At 42.5% G+C, this 18184-nt stretch overlaps 1 protein-coding gene across 2 annotated transcripts in view; it reads right to left on the reverse strand.

The window, feature by feature from the left end:
• LOC122558819 overlaps positions 1-18184 on the reverse strand; it is a 34751-nt gene that overhangs the window by 4432 nt on the left and 12135 nt on the right. For both annotated transcript variants that reach the window (XM_043707614.1, XM_043707613.1), the window contains 2 exons: positions 17088-17489; positions 7511-7807 (listed from right to left, as the gene is read on the reverse strand). In XM_043707614.1, coding sequence (XP_043563549.1) covers positions 7511-7807; positions 17088-17489 — 699 coding nt within the window. The remainder of the gene's footprint in view (positions 1-7510; positions 7808-17087; positions 17490-18184) is intronic.

Genomic DNA, 18184 nt, shown 5'->3' on the forward strand with positions numbered 1-18184 from the left:
CCTCTCCTCCCTGACCTATCACCTTCATCCCCTCCCCCTCTCACCCATTGTACTCTATGCTACTTTCTCCCCACCCCCACCCTCCTCTAGCTTATCTCTCCACACTCCAGGCTCACTGCCTTTATTCCTGATGAAGGGCTTTTGCCCAAAACGTCAATTTCGAAGCTCCTTGGATGCTGCCTGAACTGCTGTGCTCTTCATTGCTGTGGGTCTGGAGTCACATGTAGATCAGCCTAGGTGAAGGTGGCAGATTTCCTTCCCTGAAGAACATGAACAAGCCAGGTGGAATTTTCCTGGCGTTTGTGGACATCATTAAATTCTTAATTGTGCCATCTGCTGGGGCATCCTGGGTCCCCAGAATCTCTGAATTAATAGGCTAAGTCTTAATACAACTGGATCATCATCTTCCCACTCATGACTGGACCTTGATGATATTGGTGAGTAGGATGAGCTTTCCCCTAACAATCACTTCATGTTATCACTAGACCTTAAATGTGGGACTTCTATTGAATTCAAATTCCATCATTTACTATAGTGGGATTTGAACCCATATCTTGAACCCATATTCCTGAAGAAGGGCTCATGCCCGAAACGTCGATTCTCCTGCTCCTTGGATGCTGCCTGACCTGCTGCGCTTTTCCAGCAACACATTTTCAGCTTTGAACCCATATCTACAGAACATTACTTGGATCTCAAGGGTTATAGCCTCGCAACAACACCACTAGGCTATCATCTCCCATACGTAATTAATTTAGTTTTTTGAGGTACTGCTACTTTACTACTGCAAAGACTGTATCATTTCATTTTTCTCTATTTATATTGGGAATTAAAATGGGAAAAGGATTGTTTTGAAACCAAAGTTGATGGAAAGGATGAATGCCCTTTTTGAAAGCAGGTTACCAATGCTCATTGTAAGTATTGTTTACACAGCTATCTGCTCAAGCAGTTGGTGGGGGTGTGGAGGAGTTGAGTCACAGACTAGGGAAGGTCTACAAAATAGATTTGACCAGCAACAAGTGTCTGATTGGTCAGTGGAGTGGCAACTGGCTGTCAATACCAAATATATTCTGTCTTCCAACTGCTACTTCACTGGCTCCCAGATAACTGAATGACTTGTCAGCGTGTTTGCTTGGTCAAAAACCATCAGACCTCAAGGAAGAAATGGGTTGTCTTATCTTCTGCAATTACCAGCCTGAGGAAAGTCGTTTTATTTCCCTCATTAGTTGTTATAATGATATATCCTTCTTTCTTCCCCTTGCTAGCCGTCCTGACCCATGTATCACTCTAACCATCATTTCCTTTGTTTTGAGCTACCATTTTGCTTTGAGACATCCTCAGAAAAATCTGGTCCCCATCATGATTGCAGTATCTGCAATTGCGCTGTGACCTGGACATTATGTCAAAGGACCATAAGCGAGGTGGTGGGGCATGAGATAAGACTCGACTTCTTTCCGTGACAGCAAGTTTAGTATCGAGTGCGCTTCACCTCACGAACCCAGTGGCCCAGATTCTCACTGTGTAAGAAGAGTTTTCAGACCGGTCGGGAGCTGGACTCTGATTGTTTGGGCCGTTGTCATGGAGAAGGTAACTCGGACAGTTACCTCTCTGAGTTGTTCCTTAAACTCAAAGAAGGCAAGTCAACTCTGATTGGTAGTCATGATTTGGAGATGCCGGTGTTGGACTGGGGTGTACAAAGTTAAAAATCACACAACACCCGGTTATAGTCCAACAGGTTTAATTGATAACCACCTGATGAAGGAGTGGCACTTCGAAAGCTAGTGCTTCCAACTAAAACTGTTGGACTCTAACCTGATGTTGTGTGATTTTTAACTCTGATTGGTTGTGGCATTGCCATAAGGAACCCTCCACCCACACATTTGTTTAATTGTAAAAGGCACATTGCCTGGAGATATTCTTTCTGTTAACCAAAACTGCAGAGGCTGGAAGTCAGCAACAAAAACTGAGACTGCTAGAAAAACTCAGCAGCTTCTGTTATTGTCCCACAGATGCTACCAGCTGAGCTTTTCCAGCAATCTATGGCTAGCACTGCTGTGTCACAGTGCCAGGGACCTGGGTACAGTTCCACCCTCATGTGACTGTTAGGGTGGTGTTTGCACATTCTCCCCGTGTCTGCATGGGTTTCCCCTGAGTGCTCTGTTTCCCTCCCACAGTTCGAAGATGCCACCCGAGGTCAATTGACCATAGTAAATTGCCTGTACTTTCCAGGATGTGCAGGCTAGGTGAGTTAGCCATGGGAAATATGGGGTTACAGGAGTTGGCCGGGTTTGGGAGGGGAAGTTGAGTCTGAGAGGGAGGATCTTCAGAGGGTCAATGTGGACTCGACGGGCTGAATGGCCTGCTTCCAAACTGTAGGGTTTCTACGATTCTATGATGCAAAACGATTAGGATGGCAACATTGGTCAAATGCAGCTCTTCTCATCACCTGTGCAACAATATAATTGACATATCATTGGAAAATTTTAAATGGAGCAGTTGTGAGATAAACATTGCGTAAACTTTTTGATGTGTACGCATCTTTAAGGGGATGTATGTTAACCTGCTGTCAAACATTACTGCCACTGACCATAGGATATGATGGAGGGACCACAATCTGCTGCCCCTCTGCAAACATTATTAGTTGACATCAAACCTTAGCATAGAATCGCCCAGCTAACTGTCCTTTCAATGTAGACTTATCTCGAAATAAAGAGGTCAAGTGCACGACCACTAAACTCCACACAGTCAGTAAGGAGTGAGACAGATTTTGAGTGAAGATGCAACTAAGAGAATTTGGAGGCAGTGTGGAAATTTGGGAAGAAAGGTGCTTTCTGCTTGTTTTTTTGCCTCGGAGTTGAGAAGGTTTTGGAAACAGGGTATATTGAAGTCCAGGATTAGAGGCCCTGGTCAAAAAGTGTGACATCACAGGAATACTGTAAGTTTCTTGGTTGGTAAAAATTACTTATTTGACTCGCTATGATCAGTTACTTTCAGATTGAAGGCAAATAGGGGAAATATTTACAGGTTAGGTGCATTAGTCAGGGATAAATGAAGTGTAATGGGTTTGGGTGGGATACTCTTCATCATTCCTGATGAAGGGTTCCTGCCCAAAATCTCAATTTACCTGCTCCTCGGATGCTACCTGACCTGCTGTGCATTTCCAGCATGACTCTAATCTCCAGCACCTGCAGTCCTCACTTTTGCCTACTCTTCCAAGGGTCAGTCTGGGCTTGTTGGTCTGAAGGGCCTGTTTCCACACTGTAGGGATTCTAACTGCAAAGTAGGAGTTCTTAAAAGAATCAAGTTAAGAATTAAGCAAATAAATTGAGATGCCGGGCCAGGCGATGTGTTGTACTTGCAGTATGTGGGAGCTGGTGGATTCTACTGTGGTTCATAATGGCCACATCTATGGCAAGTGTTGGCTGCTTCAGGAACTCCAGCCCAGAGTTGGTGAGCTGGAGTCTGAGCTTTGAAAAGTGCAACACATCAGGGAAGGGGGAGAGTTATCTGGATGCTGTGTTTCAGGAGGGAGTGACACCCCTTAGATTAACAACTACGAATTGGTCAGGGATGGGAGGGTGTGACTATGAGCGAGACAGGTAGAGGGATCCTGGAGGTAGTGCTGAAGGAGCCTCAGTCCTTGAGCTTATCCAACAGGTTTGGGATTCTTGTTTCTATGCGGATAAGAGTGGGGACTATAGAGAGGATAAATGAACTAACCATAACACCATGGTACAGGGAGCCATTCAAGAACGGGAGAAAAGAGAAATCTTGTTGTAATTGGGGACACTACAGTCGGGGGGATAGATAATGTCCTCTGTGGCCAGGATTGAGAACACCCCAAAGACTATGTGGTGCCCGGGTTCAGGATATCTCATCTGAGCTGCAGAGGAACCTGGAGTGGGAGAGGAAGGATCCAGTTGTTATGGTCCACATAGATACCAATGATATCGGTAGAAAGAGAGAAAAGGTTCTGCTGAGGGAATATGAGCAGCGAGGGGCTAAATTAGAAAACATAGCCAAAAGGATTGTGATCTATGGATCACTGCCTGAGCCACAAGCTCATTGGCAAAGAGTCAGCAATATTAAAGAGGTCAACACGTGGCTGAAAGATTGGGGTGAGAGAAATGAGTTTGAAGTCATGGGACATTGACACCAGTATTGGGAAAGGGAGGAACTGTACCAAAGGGACAGGCTTCACCTGAATCATGCTGGGACCGGAGTCCTGGGAAAGCTAGGGCTGTAGATAGAGCTTTACACTAAATAGTAGAGAGGGCTGGGTACAGTTGCATGGAAAATTATGGAAAAAATTCAAGTGAGGAAGGACTCAACACAGGTTATTAAGGTTTTCAGAATGAGTAGTAGGACTGAGAGTACAGTAAGTGTCAGGACTCTGATGTTAGGTACAGCAGCTAGGGGGACAACTATGAGAAGAGAACAGTTAACTCAGGACTGAGGATGTTGTACTAAGAGGGACCATGATTATCCGAAGGATACGGGCAAGGAGTATTTCATTCAGTTAATCGAATTCCGGAAAATCAAATGCCGGATAACATAGTTTAGCCGAGCATCGGGACCTTGCGATCTTGCTGGATAAACCAATATTCAGATAGGGGAATGCTAGATAATCAAGGCTCCTCTGTATATGCAGTGTATGAAACAAAGAAATGAGATTCTAGCACAGATTGAACTTGACAGTTACGATGTTGTAGGTATCACAGAGACCTGGCTGCAAGGGGATCAGGGCTAGGAACTAAATATCCAAGGATTCATGTCCTAATCAAGGAACAGGTAGGTGGGCAGAGAGGGAGGGTTGGCTTATTGGTAAGAAATGAAACTTAATCGATAGCAAGAAATGATAATGAGTCGGAAGACGTAGAATCTGTATGGGTAGAGTTGAGGAATCGCAAAGGGAAAAAGATCCTATGGGAATTGAGTACAGGCCTCCCAGCAGTAATCAGGGCGTGAGGAAGAAAATAAATCAGAAGATTGAATTGTAAGAAAGGCACTATTGCAATAACCATGGAAGACTTCAATATGAATAACTGGGAAAGTCAGGTGGTAGTTGATCCTAACAAAAGAAACTCAAGGAATGTCTACAGGATTTTGTTTTGGAGCAGCTTGTGGTGGAGCCCACTAGGGAACAGGCAATTCTGGATCTTGGTGATGTGTAATGAAGCAGATGTGATAAGGGAACTTAAGGTGAAGGAACCCCTAGGGAGCAGTGACCATAATATGATTGAATTCACCCTGCAGTTTGAGAGGGAGAAGCTGGAATCAGATGTAACTGTATTACAATTGAGTAAAGGGAACTACAAAGACATAAGGGAGGAGCTGGCCAGAGGTGATTGGAAGGGAGCCGAGCAGGGAAGATGGTGGAGCTGCAATGGTAATTTGAGAGGCAAAGTAGGAATTCATTCCAAGGAAGAAGGAACAGGAAAGGCAAGGTAACTATGGCTGATGAGAGAAGACAAGGACAGCAAAATAGCAAAGGAAAAGCATACAATATGGTGAAGATTAGTGGGAAGTCAGAGGACTGAGAAACCTTTAAAAACCAGCAGGGGATAGCTAAAAAGCAATAATGGGGGAGAAGATAAAATATAAGAATAAACTAGCTAGTAATATAAAAGAAGATTGCCAGAGTCTTCTTTTAGATATCTAAAAGGTAGGAGAGAGACAAGCTTGGACATTGGACCACTGGAAAATGAGGCTGGAGGAATAGTAATGGGGAACAAATTAATGACTGAGGAACTGAATAGGTACTTTGTGGCATTAGTCTTCGCCATAGAAGAAAGCAGTACCAAACCAGAACTTCAAGAGAGACAGAGGACAGAGCTGAGAGTCGTGGCTATCACTAAGAGAAGCTGCTGGGGAAGCTGAAAGGTCTAAAGGTGGATAAATCACCCAGACCAGGTGGACTACATCCTAGAGTTCTGATGGAGACAACTGAGGAGATTGTGGAGGCATTGGTGGTGATCTTTCATGAATCACTGGAGTCAGGGAGGGTCCCAGAGGACTGGAAAATGGCTAATGTAACAGTTTTGTCTAAGAAGGGAGGCAGGCAGGAAACAAGAAACTGTCGGCCAGTTAGCCTGATCTGTCATTGGTAAGATTTTAGAGATCTTTATTAAGGATGAGATTGTGGAGTACTTGGAAGTCCATGCAAAATGGGGTTGAGTCAGCACAGCTTCGGCAAGGGGAGGTCATGTCTGATATGTCTATTAGAATTCTTTGACGAGGTAATGAGCAAGTTAGACAAGGGAGAGCCAGTGGACGTTATATATTTGCATTGCCAGAAAAACTGGAAAGATGTCACACAGGAGGCTACTAACTAAGGCCCATAGTGTTAGGGGTAGGGTTCTGGCATGAATAGAGGATTGACAGACTGGCAGGAGACAGAGAGTAGAGACAAAGGGGTCTCTTTCAGGATGGCAGCTGTGACTAGTGGAATTCTGGAAGGGCCCTTGATGGAACCGCAATTATTCACATCATATGTTAACTATCTAGACGAAGGAACTGAGGGCATTGTTGCTAAGTTTGGAGATGACACAAAAATAGGTGGAGGGACAGGTAGTATTGAGGATACAGGAAAGTTGCAGAAGGATTTGGACAAGTAAAGAGATTGGGCAAAGAAGTGGTGGATGGAGTACAATGTGGGAAAGTGTGGGGTTTCACTTTATCAGGAAAAAGTGAGCCATAAACTATTTTCTAAATGGGGAAAGGTTTCACAAATCTGAAGCATAAAGGGAGTCCTAGTTCAGGATTCTCTTCAGGTTAACATGCAGGTTCAGTTGGCACTTAGGAAGGCAAATGCAATATTAGCATTCATTTCAAAAAGGCTACAATACAAAAGCAGAGACGTACTGCTGAGACTATATAAGGCTCTGGTCAGACTACATTTGGAATATTGTGAGCAGTTTTGGGCCCTGTATTGAAGGAGTTGGAGGGCTCATGAGGAGGTTCACAAGAATGATCCTGGGGATGAAGGGCTTGTCACATGAGGAGTGGTTGAGGACTCTGGGTCTGTACTCAATGGAGTTTAGAAGGATGAGGAGAATCTGATTGAAACTTGCAGAATACTGAGAGGCCTGGATAGCGTAGACATGAAGAAGACCTTTCCACCAGTAGGAGAGACGAGGACCCAAGGGCACAGCTGCACAGTGTCTGGACGCCTTGAGAACTGAGATGAGGAGAATTTCTTCAGCCAGGCGAAATTGCTGAAGAAGGCTGTGGAGCCACGTCATTGAGTGTATTCAAGACATGGATAGATAGGTTCTTGCTTGGTAAGGGGGTCAAGGGTTAAAGGGAGAAAGCAGGAGAGTAAGGTTGATAAATGTAGCAGCCATGGTCAAATGGTGGAGTACACATGATAGGCCAAATGGCCTAATTCGGCTCCTATATCTTATGGTCAAAGTTGGTGTAATATTGGCACATTTATACATCTGAAAGAAGAACATAATGTAACCTACATTTGGCAGTTCCACCTCAATTAACATTAATATGTTTCCCTTACCTGGTAATTCTTTATCTGTGTCCTTCTTGAATTTTTTTCCACACTTGCCTTTAGGTTTATTTAAAACATTATCAATTGACATAATATTAAGGCTGTAATCACTTTTGCTCATTGGCTTTCCTTTTAATACTTTCCTTTGGAATTCATGTAGTTTTCTGTATCGTTGCTTCACAAATTCTCTCTTCAGATCACTTAAGGTTGTCCCTGGGTCATTTTTGATATCAATACATAGATAATCAATATTCTGAAATTGTTTTGGTTTTTTGATGATTGGGAGCATATCATCAATAGCAAAACCTGAAACATAAAACAACATTTAACAGAAAAGTCAGAACAGATTTTCAGTGCAGACTCGAAAGAGATTGAGGTGAATGTTATCACTTTTCAATCCTGGTTTAGACCTAAAACAGATGGTTGAGCTACAATGATCAAGAATCAAGATAGTTTATAATAAAGGTAATAAGAAGGAGTTGGGAAGTCATGTTGAGATTGTACAGGACATTGGTGAGGCCTCTTCTGGAACACTGTGTCTGGTCCCCCAGTAATAGGAATGGTATTATTAAACTGGAGAGGGTTCAGAAAAGAGTTACCAGAATGTTGCTTGGAATGGAAGGTTAGAGTTATAAAGATAGGCCAGGACTCTTTTCACTGGAGCATAGGGAATTGAGAGGTGACTTTATAGAAGTTTATAAAATCATGAGGGGTATAAATAGTGTTACTGGTGGCTGTCTTTTCCCTAGGATGGGCGATTTCAAGACTGGTGGTACATTTTTAAATTGAGAGGAGAAAGATTTAAAAAAGACATGAGAGGCAAATGTTTTTACACATAGTATGCATGTGGAATGAACATCCTGACGAGGTGGTGGGCATGAGCACAATTACAACATTTAAAAGACATTTGGATAAGTATATAGAGTCATAGAAATGTACAGCATGGAAACAGACCCTTCGGTACAACCCGTCCATGCCGACCAGATATCCCAACCCAATCTAATCCCACCTGCCAGCTCCCGACCCATATCCCTCCAAGCCCTTCCTATTCATATACCTATCCAGATGCCTCTTAAATATTGCAATTGTACCAGCCTCCACCACTTCCTCTGGGAGCTCATTCCATACCCATTTGGAGGGATGGGGTCAGGAGCAGGCAAGTGGGACTAGTTAAGTTTGGGATTAGGTTCGGCATGGACTAGTTGGACCGAAGGGTCTGTTGCCATGCTCTACGACTCTTAAGAACCAAGAACTTGAGGCAGCTATCCATAGTTTGTTTCTTGAGCTATCTTCACCAGTTAGTAAGATCATGGGTATTCTTCCTCCTATAATTCCCAACAGTATCCATATATCTAAATTATCACCTGGTAAGACAAAACTTGAGTACTGCAGGGAGAAAAAGGACATGGTTTGTCAAGGTTTCCCATCTTGCATTCATCAGGACATTTTGCAAGAATCGAAATTTAAGAGAGCAACCAACATCTAATCTCTTTGAGAAGAGAGAACGTGATTGGCTGGCAAGTGGGCTCAGATGGTAGAGGTGCTTCCATGGAGCATGCACCAGTTGCTTCTGATTGACAGCTAACAGCCAAGCTTGTCTTAAATTTTAAATGAGGGAGGGGAGGTCTTGTCCCCACCTCTGGGTGAGAGGGTCTGGGTTCAAGTGCCACCTGCTCTGCAAATGTGTCTGAACAGTTTGATGAAGAATACATTTCACCAGGCAAGCTGTCTCTGATCGATCAGGGCACTGCCCTCAGATATGAAATAGCAAATATCTGTCACCTATTTTGTGAGCAGACCTTTCTGTCTGCTCACATCGGCGGAGAATTCAAAAGATTCATAATCTTTTGACCGAAATGTTTCCTCATCTGAGTCCCTAATTATCAACCCCTCATCTTAAGACAGTTCCCCACTTGTTCTAGATACCAAAGACAATGGAAACTGCCTCCCAGCATCTACCCTATCAAGCCTCTTAAAAAATTTATACTTTTCATCATCTTCACTTATATTTAAATCATCTTCTAAACAATGAAGAGTATCGTCAACGATGGCAACCATTCACTAACGAGTATGATTGTCCACGCCTAGGGAAATTCCATGTCACTGGTCATGGGTCCTGGTGGTCATTGTGCACCTGATAACCCCAGTTCTAGAGCCACAACTCCACTCATATGTTTAGCCAGTGCTTGCAGGAGGTGGAACTGGTCTCTGCCCTCAAGATCGTTGGCATGCTTTTCTCCAGTTCCTTCTCCATACTTTGTACTTCGCCAAAGAATGGTGTCCCTTCATACAGGAGATTCCTCCCAGTTAGTTTCTTCTGAACGAGGGTATCCTGTGCATTAATGTCTATGATGCATTTCTTGAGGGAGGCCTTCAGGGAGTCTTGGAAACACTTCCTTAGTTCTCCTCTTGTTCAGATGCCTTCCTTGAACAGCTGAAGATTTGCTTTGGCCATCAGAACTCAGGCACCTTAAACAGGTGTCCGGCCCAGCGGAGTTGGTTTTGAATGATTGTGGCCTTGATGCTGTTGCTGTTAGCTGCTATAAGGACACTGATGTTAGTATACCTGTCCTCCCGCTGATGCGGAGAATCCATCTCAAACAGCATCAGCGGTGCTCCGCAAGGGCCTTGCGTTGGTGTCTATAAGTTTCACAGCCATGCAGGAGAGTCAGAAGGATGACTGCATTATCCACAAGGATCCTGGTATGAGCACGGTTGTCACGGTCATTGAAGATTCTCATCCTTAGACATTCAAAGGTGGCCCTCGCAAATTGGATGCAAAGCTGAACGTCCACATCAATGTCAGCCTTAGATGAAAAGTAGCTTCTCTGGTAGTTTGGATTTCTCCATTGGTTTTAATGGAGAGATGTATCAGAATGTGTCCTGGTTGGGAAAGGACTTGAGTCTTCTTGAGGTTCAGGCTGCTACTAATTCTTTGGCATGCTTTCGTGAAATCGTTAAGCAATGCTTGAAGATTCTCTTCTATAGGGGTGGAGATGCACATATTGTCATGCACATAATGAAGCTCCCCAGGCAAAATCAGAGTCGTACGCTTCTTGCATTTCAACCAACTGAGGTTGAAAGGTTTTGCATAAGATTAAGAACCGTGGGATAAAGATATCAGAATATAGATCTAATTTATTCAATCTCTACTCCGGACAATCCTCTCACTCCAGAAATTACTTCAGTGAACCCTTGCTACTCTCCTTCTAAGGCAAATATTTCCTTTCTTAAGTAGGGAGACCCAAACTCTATACAGAACTCCAAATTTGGTACTACCTAAGTCCTATGTAATGACAGTAAGGTTCCTGTACTATTAAACACCAATCGCTTTGCAATTAAAGCTAATGTACCATATGCTTTCCCAGTTGTTTGTTGTACCTGTCAACTTTCAGTAATTTGGTTACAAGGAAGCTTGGATCTCTCAAGCTTCCCAATTTCTCATTTATTTAAAAATTCTAATGTTTTTGATTTTTTTCTACCAAGTGACTAACTTCAAATTTCTCCGTATTATATTCCATCTACCATATTTTTGCCCACTCAGTTAATTATCTGAAAAGTTTTGCAACTGCTTCGTATGCTATTCACAGTACACTTACCCAAACCAAAAAATATCATCAAAGTGAAATGTATCATGGTCAATCCTTCACCTAAGTCATTGATATAAATTCTCTGGATGTGAGACCCAAGCTCAGACGCTGTGGAACACCACTGGCTACAGTCACCCATCCCAAAAAATGAACTGTTTATCTCTACTCTTTGTTTTTCTCACCATTAACCGGCTCTCAATCCATGGTGATATATTAGCCTCATCCCATAACTTCTTATTGCACTCAACAATCTCTTCTGCAGTAGCTTACTTTTGAGATTCCAAATGTATTACATCCACTGATCGTCCCTTATCTACTTATTAGTTGAATCATCAAAAAAAAACTAACAAATTTGACAAATCTGCATTTCCTTCCATAAATTCATGCTGAAATGTATGATTTTCTGTGTGGTTCCCTTGTAAGACATTTCTAATTGTTGTTTGTACACAACTTGCATAATTGCTGAAAAAGAGGCACATTTTGTCAAAGTTTTCCATTTAATACAAATCAGAACATCTCACAAGAATATTTATTGATGCCAGATGACCTGACCTGAAGTTCTCTATTTTTCGTTTTCCCTTCATTGTTGAACAGCAGGGTCACCCTTCCTGCTTTCCAGGAACCATTCCAGAGTCCAGGAAATTCTGGAAGATCAAAAGCCAATACCGCTAAACTAAGAATTGGTGAATCAGATCAAAGATCCACAATGCTGTCACATCTAGTCATGATGGGTGGTGGGGAAGTAAAGAAAGGTAGGAGCTTCCTGAATTTTACCTTCTTCAATGTCGATGGAGTTGAGCACACAGTTCAAATGGCAAAGGTAAAATGTTTGCAATAGCCTTCAGATGACATCCTGGCTAGATGATTCAATTCATCACCTATGAAGGCTCTCAGATATGGTCAGTGCCATTTCTTACCCAGTTCATTTCATAACAAATCAAGAAACAGATAGGGGCACTGGATGTAGCAACGCTTACAAGCCATGTCAATGTTCCAGCAACAGTACTGAAGACCTGTACTCCAGAATTAGCTACGTCTCCATACAAACTGCTCGAGTACAGCTACAGCACTGACCTTTTCCCAGCAATGTGAATGATCACCCAATTATGCCCTGTTCACCAAAGCAGGACAAGTCCAATCCAGTTCATTGCCATCCCATTGGTCCAATATTGATAATTTGAAAGTGATAGAAAGTGTTGTTCACAGGACTATCAAACAACTGCATGCTCAACCATGCTCAACAAGACCATTGAATCCAATGGTGGGATGTGTTACTCATGAAGTCTACATCCTGTCCTCTTTTGAAACTCTAAGATGTAACTAACTATAGGCAACACAAACCAAAGCTATCCTGACATAAGTAAACAATTGAATATGTGTTCCACTGCTAAAGGTTATGAAAAATCTGCCTGGGAGTCACAAGAAAGTTCTTGAATCCACCTCTTATAGAGTCATAGAGCATGGAAACAGATCCTTTGGTCTAACTCGTCCACACCGACCAGATATCCTAAACTAATCTAGTCCCATTTGCCAGCACTTGACCTATTTTCCTCTAAACCCTTCCTATGCACACATCCAACCTGATGCATTTTGATAGTTGTTATTGCACCAAACCCACCACTTCCTCTGGCAACTCAGTCCATACACACACCACCCACTGTATGGAAAAGTTGCCCCTCGGGTCTCTTTTAAATCTTTCCCCTCTCACCGTAAACCTATGCCCTCTAGGTTTGGACTCTCCTACCCTGGGAAAAGGTTCCTGGCTATTCACCCTATCCATGCCATTCATGATTTTATAAGCCTCTATAAGGTCACCCTTCAGCTGCATCCCCTATCTCTTGTTGAAACCATACAAAGTAAGCATGCAATGGAATTAAGGAGAGACACCATTCCACAAATAAAATTCAGAATGTATAGACTATAAGACAGCCTAACCTAATACTTTGTGAAACCTATAATAGTTTGTAAATTATTCAAAATTTAATGAACTCAAGTGGACAACACATGATCAATAGACTTGAATATGAAATGCAGAGTGTAGTAGACCTTTCATTTTTATTTTGTGAATGAAGGTGACCTACAATTTGCAACATATTGTATTTATTTGTACACTGAAGAACAGGTATCCCCCGCTTTTCGAAAATTTGCTTTACGCAACTTCGCTTTTATGAAAGACCTACGTTAGTACCTCTTTTTGATAACCGAAAGAAATTCGAAAAGGATTTTCGCTTTTACAAAAAAAGAGTGAAATTTTTCCCATATAAATGAGTGCTTCTTCGTTTTACACCATTTCAGCTTACGAAAGGTTTCATTGGAACGCTGTACTTTCGGATACCAGGGGAAACCTGTATTGCAGTTTCTTTTATAATTATGAGAGCTTCGGAAATCTATTCCTTGACTTTGGCTAGCCGTTATAATCTGTTTTCCCTTTCTCTGTCGATTTCATTTTTTTTAATTAGTTTTCTGCGTTTTAAAGTCATTCTAAAGAAAACGCAAGCTACTCTAACTGGTTAGCTCAGTAAGCAGGTCAGCTGTTTTGTTTTAAAGGTAGAGCAATGACCAACACAATAGGTTCAATTCCTGCACCAGCATAAAGGACTCACCTTCTGAACTGTTCAACTTTTCCGTAGTGACCCACAGGTTAAACCACCAAACGCAATCTTTCTCTTATGAGATTGCAACCCTATGGTCTGGTAGGACCATGGTGACTTTACTTTTACATTTCAGTGAAAATAAAAAAACAACTAAGGACACAGTTATGTGAATTTCCACTAGATACTGATTTCCGCCTGCATGCTCTCATTTATTTAGCTCTCCAACAACATTTGCTTGAATGGGGGCTGCACGGTGGCTCAGTGGTTAGCACTACTGCCACACAGCACCAGTATCCCAGGTTCAATTCCAGCCTTGAGTGACTGTCTGTGTGGAGTTTGTACATTTTCCCTGTGTCTGTGTGAGCTCCCTCTATGTGCTCTGGTTTCCTCCCACAGTCCAAAGCTGTGCAGGTCAGGTGACTTGGCCATATTAAATTGTCCATAGGTGCATTAGTCAGAGGAGGGTGGGTTGCTCTTCAGAGGGTCGGTGTGGACCTGTTGGCCCAAAGAGCCTGTTTCCACACTGGAGGGAATCTAATCATTCCACATGTTCGTACTCTCTCAGTGACACAGGAGGTTTGACTAAGGTTACTAATGACAGAGAAAGGAGACTCTTGTGGTGAGTCTACCTTCAAGCCACATCAGCCCAGGTTCAAGTCATTGTTACTTCAGAGTTTTGTCTGAACAGGTTGTTTCATTAAAAAATATCTAGAAAAAAGATGATGATGAATAGATAGGAAAAGGCCTGTGCAAGTTGGAGGAAAGCAAGAAATTAAGCTGTCTCTCTCCTCCCATTTAACATGCAAAGTTTGGTACAGAGATACATTTGGCCTTGAGATTATATTGTGGGATAACAAAGCATTAAGTATTTAACATCATTGTTCACAATTTGTCTCTCTGCCTATTTTACTGGATCAAAACCCTGGAACCCCTTTCCCAACCACATGTAGCATACTTCCACCAGCTGGAACTCAACTTCCATCAGCTAAAGCCAAGGGAGGTGAGGGCCAAGCAGGATTAAGTAACAAAGAACAAGAGAGAAGAACACCACAGGAACAGGCCCTTTGGCCCTCCAAACCTGGGCCAATCATCATGCCCTAGCTAAACTAAAAAACAAAGCTTCTGCCCTTATTTGGTCCGTATCCCTCTACTCCCTCATTGTTCACGGAACCAACCAGCCTCTTAAATGATGCCAATGTGTCTATTTCCACCACCTCATCTGGCAGTGCGTTCCAGGCTCCTATATCTCTGTGTGAAAGCCTTCCCTCACACATCTCCCTTAAACTACCCACTCCCCCCCCCCCCCCCCCCCCTCACCTTGAATCTGTGTCCCCTTGCAATTGAAACTTCCACCCTGGGGAAGAAGTCTCTGACTGTCCACCCTGTCAATGCTTCTGTAATTTTGGAGACCTCTATCAGGCCTCCTCTCAGCTGTCATCTTTCCAGTGAAAACAATCGAAACTGGTTACCTGGCACTGTGAGGCAACAGGGCTAACCACTGAGCCACTGTGCCACTCTTAGAGGGTATCTAGAGGGTGATGGGGGACCCTCCAGTTTTCACTCTCTGCTCTGCACTTGGAGCAAAAAGTGGAAGGTTCCTTCCTTTATTTAGTATTTCTACCAAGCGTTCACCAATTAGTACAACTTCTTTCCTTAAGGGGCGCTGCATTTGGGGATAACGCGGTGGCTCAGTGGGTTAGCACTACCACCTCATAAGCACCAGGGAACCTGGGTTCAATCCCAACCTCAGGTGACTGTCTGTGTGGAGTTTGCACATTCTCCCCGTGTCTGCGTGGGTTTCCTTGCACAGTCCAAAGATGCCCAGCTTGGGTGGATTGGCTGTGCTAGTGTCCAGGGATGTGTGGGCTAGCCATGGGAAATGCAGCACTGTAGGGATGAGGTGGGTCTGGATTGAATGCTCTTTGGAGTGTTGGAATGGGCTGAATGGTCTGCTTCTACACTGCAGGAATTCCACGCACTTAGTTGAGCAACTCTTTTGCTTATAATAGATCTTTCTAATTTGGTTAACATTTTCTGACAGGCAATTTCACATTTTTACTTGGCCCAGCTCATCTACTTGCTATACTGTCAAAACGTCTCGTAATTACCTTTAGTATTATTAGGTCAAATTTTATCATTCATTTCCCTTTCAAGATTTAACTTGATTTTGTTACCTTGTTCTAATTCTGTCATCTAGCAAGTACTGGCAATGTTAAAGGAGCGACATAAATTATGATGGGGCACAACAGCTGAATGAGAAGATGTAAAACACTTATTCTGGAATAAGAGAATAACAAGATGTCCTCATTTAAAAGTTAAGATAGTACTAACAGAAAATGCTACTTTAAGTGAGACAACTTTAATTGAATTACAGTTTCCAATAGGAATCAATGTTAAATCTAGAGTTAGGTTCCTTCAGACATTTTCTTGCCAAAAGAAACCAAAGTACAAGTTGAAATACTGTACCATTCTTGGGTAACGTTGTGCATTCCTAATTGAAATAATTTTCAAAATAGAATGAAACATTGAATATAAACAAAAATAGTGTAGAAATTCAGTTTAGATAATAGTCACCAGTCTCTCTTAAACATCGGCTTTAATGGTTTTTGTCTCAATTCTCTTTGTCTCTTCAACTCTGCATTTTCCACTTTCTCTCTCTCTCTCTCCCTCACTTTGACATTTACACTTTGTCCCTCAACCTCTTTGACTTTTCCACTCTGTCTTGCTGCCTTTTCAGTCTGTCTCTGAATGTGAAACTTAGAATTATAGAGTCCTAGAGATGTACAGCACACAAACGGACCCTTCAGTCCAACTCGTCCATGCCAACCAGATATCCTAATCTAATCTCATCCCATTTGCTAGCACGTGGCCCATATCCCTCTAAATCCTTCCTATTCATATACACATCGAGATGCCTTTTAAATGCTGTGATTGTACCAGCCTCCACCACTTCCTCTGGCAGCTCATTCCATACACATGAATGAAAAACTTGCCCCTTAGGTCCCTTTTAAATTTTTCCCCTCTCATCTTAAACATGTGCCCTCTAGTTTTGAACTCTACCTACCATGGGGAAAAGATCTTGTGTATTTATTCTATCCATGTTCCTCATGATTTTATAACCCTCGATAAGAATACCCCTCAGCCTCTACAGGGAAAACGGCCCCAGCCTATTCAGCCTCTCCCTATAGCTCAAACCCTCCAACCCTGGCAACATCCTTATAAATCTTTTCTGAACACTTTCTCTCTCTCTGTCTCTCTCTCTCTTGCTCAAATGAGGGAGTACCTGAAAGTTTTCTACTGATGGAGGAGATCAAAAGGGATATTCATTCAAAGTTAGACTGGTCCTTCCTTACTGTTCTTCGTATCTTATTCATGTTACCTCTGTGATTCACAATGACCTACCTTTACAAAAATATTCCAGTGCTTTTCTGTAAGATCCACCTTCGAAATAGTTGGTGAAAGAAAGCATCTCATTTGTTATGTTCACATCGGGAAGTTCTTCTTCCATAGCATTTTGTAGCTTCTGGTGTAAAGGAGCAAGCCGCTTTATCCCTTCAGAGCCTCCCTTTACAGGTAACAGGCTGAGTTTCAGGAGAGCAGTGTAAGATAAAATCTGCAGACGGGCTTCTACACATCCTGGTACAATGTTCAGAATTTTACTTTCCATAGAATTAACAATTTTTCGAAATTTTAAGAGGAGGTTGATATTACTTTCAAATAATTCCTGAAATAGGTTTTCCAGAGCTTCAGTTCCTTTTTTCTGGATGGTATTAGCTTTAACTATTACAGTTTTAACTGAACAATCTGTGGATGAAAGCAGACAAAAAATGTACTTAGATAGCCTGGATTACACAACAGGTTTCTCCCCTGTTTGTTTACTATCTTAGCCTCAGCTGACAGAGTGTATTTTCTTTTCTAGACCTGAAATACTGAGTTGCTGCACTCTTTAAGGAGAAGGAACAGATCATAACTGGGATCTGGATATTCCAGAGTATTAGAATCCATGGATGTAGTGGTTGGGTCGATTGCCATTGGAAACAGAGGGTTATGGGAATAAGGTAGTGGGAATGTTCTTCGGAGGGTTGGCGTTAAGCCATTGGGCTAAATGGCCTGCTTCCACACTGTAGGCATTCCGAGATTCCATAATACTATGAGTTGACATTTTGGAAGGGGTCAAGAAAAGATGGAAAAGGAGCTGAGGTAACACTTAAGAACTTTCGAAAGCTGATTGGAGGCAGATGTTCGCCGGTAAAGGGACGGCTGGAAAATGGGAAGCCTTCAGAAATGAGATAACAAGAATCCAGAGAAAGTATATTCCTGTCAGGGTGAAAGGGGAAGCTGGTAGATATAGGGAATGCTGGATGACTAAAGAAATTGAGGGTTTGGTTAAGAAAAAGAAGGAAGCATATGCCAGGCATAGACAGGATAGATCAAGTAAATACTTAGAAGAATATAAAGAAAGAAGGAGTATACTTAAGAGGGAAATCAGGAGGGCAAAA

This window comes from Chiloscyllium plagiosum, chromosome 18, assembly GCF_004010195.1.
Source record: "Chiloscyllium plagiosum isolate BGI_BamShark_2017 chromosome 18, ASM401019v2, whole genome shotgun sequence".
Classification (NCBI taxonomy): Eukaryota; Metazoa; Chordata; class Chondrichthyes; order Orectolobiformes; family Hemiscylliidae; genus Chiloscyllium; species Chiloscyllium plagiosum.